The 8,717-nt window shown below is 43.3% G+C and overlaps 1 protein-coding gene across 3 annotated transcripts in view; it reads right to left on the minus strand.

Moving 5' to 3' along the window:
* Positions 1–266: 266 nt before the first annotated feature.
* Elf5 (E74-like factor 5 (ets domain transcription factor)) overlaps positions 267–8,717 on the minus strand; it is a 32,774-nt gene continuing 24,323 nt past the window's right edge. For all 3 annotated transcript variants that reach the window (XM_013019575.1, XM_013019576.1, XM_013019577.1), the window contains 4 exons: positions 7,967–8,017; positions 3,452–3,520; positions 1,986–2,181; positions 267–1,410 (listed from right to left, as the gene is read on the minus strand). In XM_013019575.1, the coding sequence (XP_012875029.1) occupies positions 1,314–1,410; positions 1,986–2,181; positions 3,452–3,520; positions 7,967–8,017 (413 nt within the window). In that variant the 3' untranslated portion in view covers positions 267–1,313. The remainder of the gene's footprint in view (positions 1,411–1,985; positions 2,182–3,451; positions 3,521–7,966; positions 8,018–8,717) is intronic.

An 8,717-nucleotide genomic window follows, 5' to 3' on the forward strand; every position in this document is an offset into this window, starting at 1 on the left:
ATCAAAGGCTGATAATACTTAGCTGAGCCTGCCACTCTGAGTGGAACAACACAGAGACACATGTATATGTTAAATATTTTATTCACATTGTTTTACAAACTATATCCACCTGGAAAACACATGAATCCAAAAATAGATTATTTTACAGTAATTCACATTTTTTTTTAAAACAAGTCACTTTAGAAGTTAAACTCTAAGCATGGAGGTCTGCAGCTTGGGATTGTGGCTCAGTGTCTCATCACTGGACAATCTCAGCTCTGGTGAAGTCCAAGTTCCAGGGCCAGTCCATCAGGTTGTAACATACCGGCAACCGATGAGAAAGTATCAGTGCAGACTCTAACTTGTGAATATTTATTGGTATAATTCACTGTTGCCATTTTGGTAAAGGAAATAGGTTTTTGAGCTTGAGTATATACCAGGCAAAAAGACAAAACAAGAGACTCACATTTAATTGGCCATCACAGGGTGTTGAGGCATTTCCAGCTTTAGAAAGATTTAACATCTTGACCCCAGACAGAATCAATGGGTTCTGATTTTTATAGTTTTGATGGCTTGAATCAAAGAAACAGAAGTGATTTGGAAATTGAGGCAAGTGTCTGTTGACCAGCTCTTTGCATGTTCAATGCCAGCCACCAGTTAGGAGGAATAGGGGAGGGAAATATCAGTAATAATTCATAATGGGACTAATTGTAAGAGTGGAACTTGAGAAGCAATAGGAATTTTGCTAAGTGGTCCAAAAGACGTTCTGGTTAAGAAACTTAATAGTAACCTAGGCTAAATTCATTTTGATCCCAATTTAATGGCTTAGCTCTTATTAAGAAACTCATCTATGGAATTTAACTGTGATGATTTAAAAATCTAAAGCACACATATCTTACATCTTACCCTCTTTTACTATAAACTACAAACTAATCATGATTTCTGTTTTTCTTTTTGAGCTGCCTCAGTTAATACCTGAAAACCTTTGAACTTTGGAAATCAGAGGACTGGACATGCCTCTAATGAGAATTAGATCCTATCCTTTGGACAGCACCAGATAGCTACTGTGGCTCTGAACACTTCATTAGGGAAAAATAATCAAGTTACCATAAGAGACCACCCCTTCCTCCCTTTGGAGTGAAGAAGATTTCATGAGTTCCTAAAATCTCCCCCAAGTAGATGACTGAATCGAAATGTATGCTGAGATGAGATGTGGAGAAATTTTATCAGCACATTTGCAGGCTTTTTTTTTTATAAAAACTTTCCAATGTCAATTGCATTCCAATTTATGAAAAGACAATAATCCATAAAATGCTCTCGGTGCCCAGAACAGATCACAGCTTATCTTCTTGCCAACCATGTGCATTTTTTCCAAATTTATACACTAACCTTCGGTCAACCCGCTCCAGGATTCCTGTTTTATAGTAGTATCTGAAAACAAATAGAAGAGAACTTTGGGGAGAGTTTGTACCCTAGGAAAACAACAGAACACAAATACATTCTCTTCACTCCTCTCAGATGACAAAGCTGGGCTTTGGCTCTCCTTGCATTTTTACACTGTCTTATCAACTTACATTTAAACCTGTCCCAGATATCTAGAAGACTGAACATTACCATGTTCCATTTAGAATGTGTGTGTGTGTGTGTGTGTGAGAGAGAGAGAGAGAGAGAGAGAGAGAGAGAGAAAGAGAGAGAGAGAGGAAGAGACAAAGTAGGGGGAGAGAGAGGGAGAGGGAGAAAGAGACAAAGTAGGGGGGGAGAGAGAGAGGAGAGGGGGGATGGGTCTGGATTTAGAGTGATCCCTAGGGAACACTGCCAATGAGAACAAAAATGATGGTGTGTCAATTTACAAGCCATAATCCCACCTGTAACTAAGAACCAATGTTTTGTCTCATGGCCTTTCCAATATCAAGTAAAAAGCAGCAAAATAGGGTAATTTTCTATGGTTAGCCATTTTATGTAACTTGTCTTTGAAGGCTCATGGTATTTTTATGCTATTAACTTACCTCAGAGCCCTGCTCAACTTTTCATACGTCATCCTGTCATTTTTCTTCCTTTGTCCCCACATCTTTGCCAGGGCTTCTGATTTAACCACCCGAAAAATACCTTGTTCCCTATCTTCCCATTCCAAGATGCCACAGTTTTCTTCAGGAGACAGAAGCAAGTCTCGCACAAATTCCCATAGATGAGAACTTTGGAGGCCTTTTGGAAAGAAAGGGGAAACATACTGAATTTTTTTTTAAATTTTAAATAAAGACAAGTTATATAATTTCTCATTACCCAGGAGAATAGAAGCTCTACAGGGTAATTTCTCAGTGTGACTGTGTGTTCTTCAGCTTTGAAATGTCCCTCCTTGACAAAGCAGTAGATAAATTCACATACAGAGTTTATTGTAAATTTACAATAACAACACTGTGGCTCACAGATGTTCTGTTGTTTTTGCTCATCGAAACTATGGATTAATGATTGTGCATGTGTGTGTGTGTGTGTGTGTGTGTGTGTGTTGGTTCTGGGGCTTGAACTCAGAGCCCCTTGCTCTTGCTTTGCTTTTTCAAACAAGGCCATAGTGCTACCAATTGAGCCACACTTCTGCTTCCAGCTTTTTTTGCTAGTAAAGCAGGTTTGCTAGTAAACCCTGCTAGTAAAGCAGGGTTTCTTGTTTTTTGTTTTCTCGAATTGGCTTCAAACTGTGATACTCAGATTTCAGCTTCCTGAGGTGCTGGAATTATAGGTGTGAGCGCGTGCCTGGCTTCTGTGGATTAATTTTTATAGAATGAAGGAAATGATCTTTTCGTTCTTCTGACAGGCAGTACTGATATACTAGGATCTTACAACCCACAACTATCCTGACATTTCATTTTTCACAAAAAGCTAGCATTTCTCTTATTCCATGATAAAATGGTTGAGACTTGTTCTGGGGTCCAGCTACCTAGGTTTGGGTCTTGCATTTGCCTCTTTGTAGCTCCCTAAAGGCAAATCTCTCTAGTTTCTTTATCTGATGAGCCCCAGTGCTACGGGATAGGTAAAAGGGTTTCGTGATTTAATTGTTAGCAAGTGATTAGAGCTTGGAAAGGATGGCTTTTACACCCTCATCTGTGGGATGAAGTTTCACCTTGCCCCAGGGAGATGTCTTAATGCTGGTTAGGGCTCACGGAACTGCCACCTCCTAGTGTTTTCTTCACTATTCTCCCTTGAGTACTTCAATGAGAAGGGCCTACAATGGACTAGGAAAAATAAAACCCTCCTTTACAAACACTAGAACATTGGTTTAGTGCCTCCCTTTAATTGTTGAAATTCCATTTTCAAGTGAAAAGAAATAACCCTGATATTGATGACATGTATGAAAAAGCAATCATGGTTTCCCTTACTAGCTCCCTGGGGAGGTAACTGGTGGGGCTTCAATCTTCTTTCAAAGCTTATTCAGGTAGGTTGTGTTGCCTTTGGAATGGCGGATGAATGTCTCTGCACTTACTTGTTCGACTATGACCGTGGCAGTCTTGACTTTTGATGCCATTTGTTTTCAAGCAGTTGGAATCAGCATCTGAAACAGAATGACGTGTAGCAGTGGGAAGGATATAGAGGCCACTTGGAACCCCAAACTGTACTAAACTGATACATTAATTGATGACCTCTATGGTAAAAGAGACTGTGTTAAGGCATTCTGTGCGTGATCAGTGGAGGGAAGGGACAAAGAGGCCATTGTGTGTCATTCAGAAGGAATGTGTATGCTCAAACCTGGGGACTTGCTGCAGTCTGGGATGTGGGCTTATACGGGGATACAGGAACAAATACATAGGTGCATGATGTGTTCAAATAGACTTGAAAGACAAATGGACCAGGCAAACCCCCATGCATAAAGGACAGGTTGCCCACTGCTTTCAATGTCATGAAGGGGCAAAACATCGGACAGGAAATGAGGAGGAGAAGTACCTACTTCCAGAAAGGCCTCACCATGAGGCTGGCTATGCTCAAAGGTAAACAGGAAGTGAAGAAGAAGGTCCCAGATAATGGAGAAATGTTAAAGGCTGACCTGGAGAAAGCACCCACGGGGCAGGCCCCCATACCAGGAATTTGGGAGGTGGCGATTCTGGGGATGGCTGGCCAGCCATATAGGGACTTCCTTGTGGGCCAGATGAGGACTTAGGAATCCCTAGCCAACTGGAATGCAGAAGTCCCCATTTTAATATTCACAGTTTTAGATCTTTGTGGCTTTGGTGTGACATACAGATTTTAAAAAAAGGCACGATGAAAATAGAGTCCAGAAGCTTATAAAAGGTAGGAAGTAAGACATTAACTTGGTTGAATTGTACATAACTCACGCTATAATTTGACAATCTGAAATATCCATATATATCCCCAAGTTGAGTATTTTGTGTGTGTGTGTGTGTGTGTGTGTGTGTGTTTGTTTGTTTTGTTCCTTAGTGGCGTACAGGAGCTGTCCCTCCAGCCCTGCATTAAATCTCACTGTCCTCTCTCAGACCCTTCCTGGCTTTGCCCCAGCCATTCCATCCTCCAGCGTCTCAAGGAAGCATTTCATTCTACCTAGCACCTTCCTATTTGCTCTTCCTTTGGCCCAGAATGCTCTGTCATTAGATGTCTGTGTGTTCCTTTCAACCTTGGCTCCAAAAATCTTCTCTCAGAGAACCAGTCATAATCACACATTGACTTCTCTGTCTAGCACTTTTGAAGATGCATTTCCTATGGGTATTCCTTCAAACATTCTAGCACAGTGCCAGGCATAGAGAAGGCACTTGATAACTGTTATTGAACAACCACTGTCCCACATGAACCACACCTACTATGTAGTGTAATATGTACGTGACATGAAACCCAGGAAGAGCTATGTCATCAAGGGAGGAAACTCTGTTTTAAGCACACAACTCTTGCCTTAGCTGCCCTCTCTCAGTGCTACTGGGTAGTGTTGCTCCCCAGCTAACCACTCTACAGTGCTGCTTTGTTGTGTCCAGCTCATTAGGCTCGAATCCCATCAAGATCTCCCACCTTATTCCTTCGTGCTCCTCAGCATCTCCTCTTAGTCCCCATGGGCTATGGTTTGCTCTCTCAGGGCTTCCCTACAGGCTCCTCTTTATCACTCATACTCAGTTGATTTGTGCTGTCACATACCCTCTTCAGAAGGCTTCCTAGCACCACCCTCTGGGTTAGATCCCTTCTGAGTCCCATGGTACCTGTGTGCTCCTTTGTATAAACCACAGCATTGCTCTCACACGACTGAAAAGATCCCTCTTATTAACAGCTGGTTTCTATGGAGTATTTATTAAGTAAGTGATCCACATATGACATCTCAGTCTTGTATGATATTGTGATTTTCGTTGTTGGGAGGAGGAATTTGAATCCCAGAGAGTTTAAAGACTTTTATCCAGATAGTGAAGCCAGGATTTAAACCCAGAGAGCTCTCATTCCTAAGCTGATGCTTACAATTTCTACTTCAGTGTGTTTCTTGAAGGAAGTGCTCAATAGGCATTCAATGACCACTTAGCAGCTCAGGTGTGTTGAGCATTTGCAATCAACCAGACATTGGATCTTAACTACTCATGCTACGGATATCTGTTCCTATCACAACAATGGTGGGAATTCTGGGGATGGTGATTCTGTCTGTACTATCTGTTCCAGATCTGTGGTGCTGGCCTTGAAGGTACTCATGGGTTGGACTAGATTTTCCTGGTAGTGGTGATGAAGTTGCTACCTCAATGTCAAGGTTTAAGCAGGCACCCAAACCACTACCAAGATCAGCTATTGGGTCTTCAGCAGCATCCTGAAGCTACTTGGGTTCTAATTTGCCAATGCTGGTGATGTTTCTAGCTGTGGTTCTCCCTGCCCCACGACATCTCAGCCATGGCCTTGCAGCTGGGGCTGCCTAGAGTATGACAAGAGGAGGCCTGGCCTACTCTCTGCTGTCTGTGTGATCTGGACACTTAATTGGCCTTGAGATTGGAAACTTAAAATGTGGCCAAAGGGTTTCTTCTGATTTATTCGTCAAGGGTCCTCCAGAAGCTGAGATTGGGATCTGGGGCACATGGTTTACCAGTCAAACTCATCACACCTTCAGGATACTAGCAGCTCAGTCACATGACCCCACCTCATGCCAGGATGGTGTCGGGATGCTATAAGGCTCAAGAGCACGGAGCTGCCAGCAGCACACCTATCATGGCAGTCTTTATTCCTGGGTGTGATGTAGCTTCTCTTTCATCTCATTTCTGCAGTGGGGGTGGGGATACAGGCAGGTATAGAGTAAGAACAGAGTGGAGAGGGACCCGGTTGTGCCTTTGATAATTTTGATGATTTCATAGCTTGCTGGGTCTTGGTGCTCTTAAGATGGGCTGAGTTGAAGGTCATTCTATGATGAATTATTGTCAAGCTCTGCCCAAATTTAGAGAGGACCCTGAATCTTTAGTCTCTGCTGATTGAGGAGCAGAGTGAATAGAAGGGCCCAGGTAGGTATGCATATGTGTGTTGTACACATACACATGTGCACATGCATATTTATGTACAGCAGAGGCTCTAACTTGTTAAGTTGGAACCACAACTCTGCATTTCTGAACCTTGGGATACCTAAGATGTGAAGGGAGCTAACAATGTGACCTGCTAGAATCAGGATGAGGATTGCCTGGGTTCTGGTATGAAGGCTGCTTAGCACAGCTCCACACTTAGCACATGGTACATGTTTCATAAACCAACGGCTATTAATTTTTACTCAAGATCAAACAGTAATACTGTAGGAGTCCCAGAATACCACCTTGTCTTTTCTTCAGGGCTATGGTCTATGGCTAAATGTTCAAACTTGTGCTGGCCTCAGAAACTTTGCACTTGACAGTCACCCTGTAACCTTCCCTTTCCTCTCTCTTGTGAGAATGGGTAGGGTCCATGGGGAAAGAAGTAGGGCCTGCTCCACAAGAAGGGTTATGGGTTTGGTTGTTCTTATAATAAAGCCCCCAAACCGAACAACAAATGAAATACCCCAAGGGTCAAATAATCTAAATCCTCAATTGATTGTAATGTGACTTAAAGAAAGAGAGTCCTTTGGTGTCTATCTCTAGAGCTGGCAGCTCTCAGAGCCCTGGAAATCACCAGCTGCTCTGGTCCATGGGGAAGGGCCTGCTCTGGACCACATTGCTTCCTATCCTCTGGGACAGGGTCTTTGTATAGGACTCAGTATTAATAGCAACAGTAATAACCAGCATCATCTTTTCTTTCTCTTCTTTGAGATTGTCTTAGGGGTTGAACTCAGGGCCTGAATGTTGTCCCTGTGCTGTTCATTCAAGGCTAGTGCTCTACCATTTGAGACACAGTTCCACTTCTGGGTTTTTGCTGGTTAATTGGAGATAAGAGTCTCATAGACTTTCCTGCCTAGGCCGGCTCTGAATCTTGATCCTCAGATCTCAGCCTCCCAAGTAGCAGGATGACAGGCATGGGTCACTGGTGCGTGACTCAGTATCATCTTTAAGAACATAGAAGCTGCAAAGTCCTCTTTCCTAAACCTTCTCCACCTGCAAGGGCAAACTTCCTGGGAAGGCTAGTCTTCAGGATCACAAAGCCTGTGAGATCCTCTGTCATCTTAAAATTATTATCTTCACTTATGGAGTGAGCCCAGATGAATCTGAGGTCTGCAATGGTGAGTAATCAGCATATCCTAATGACATAGGCATTTAGAGCATCTGTCCTGCTGACATTCACTCTAAGTGGTACTTTGATTGTTTCTCCAACTCATCAAAACCATCAGAGTCCTCTCATTTTACAGACTGCAAAATGGAGTCTTGGGGAGGGGAGGGATTCTACAGATCCCAGCAGTGGCCCCACAGACCTTGACCCGTGCTCTTGCTATTTTACTTCTTCCCACTCTCTTCTCTAAGTCTTTCATTGTTGGGGTTCATTAGCTTTCTCATGTAGTTGTGAAAGCATTAGGAAGCCCACGATTAAGCCCAACAATAGCCTGGGTATAGCTTTGGGCAGTTCCATCTTGATTACTTACAGTCTTTGATGGTGGCTTTGGTCTCTTCAGTGTCATTGAAAAAGGAATAACCTGGGAAAGGAAAAGAAAATCCACAAACTATTGCATGCAATTCTGGTTTTCACTGGCCAAAGCAGGAGAGGGCATTTTGGGAGAAGAGGAAGAATTCTCCCCTGGGAGGGGTGGGTTTATGTCAAAAGGAAAGTTGGAGGCCATGTAGCTCTTATAGGACCACTTGTAAGCCATCCCCAAGAGGGGCTAATCTCCTTGTTCTCTAAGAACACTTGGAAAGAGCCCCTGAGGATCTTTTTTTGTGAGAACTGGGGTTTGAACCCTGGCTGGGGGCCAAGAGGGTGGGGCTTTGAGCTGGGCTGGATCATGGCTCCTGTGCAGTCTTGCCAGTCACTTGGGCTTTGAGCTGGGCTGGATCACTGGCTCCTGTGCAGTCTTGCCAGTCACTTGGTCTGTAAGCTTACTGGTCCTTCTCAATGGGACCTGACGCAGAACACCCACTTGACTCTGTGAGTCTATTACTCTGATTATAAACCCTGGAAACTAGAATTCCTGGAGATGAGACAGAGGGCAGACAAATCCGTGAGACTCCTGTCTCCAATTAACCAGCAGAAAGCTAGAAATGGGGTTGTGGCTCAAGTGGTAGGCAGCAGCCTTGAGTAAAATAAGACAAGCAACAATACAAGGCCCTAAGTTCAAACCCTACTACTGGTGCAACACACACACACACACACACACACACACACACACACACACACAC

Source organism: Dipodomys ordii, unplaced genomic scaffold, assembly GCF_000151885.1.
Source record: "Dipodomys ordii isolate 6190 unplaced genomic scaffold, Dord_2.0 Scaffold46, whole genome shotgun sequence".
In the NCBI taxonomy this organism is placed as follows: domain Eukaryota; kingdom Metazoa; phylum Chordata; class Mammalia; order Rodentia; family Heteromyidae; genus Dipodomys; species Dipodomys ordii.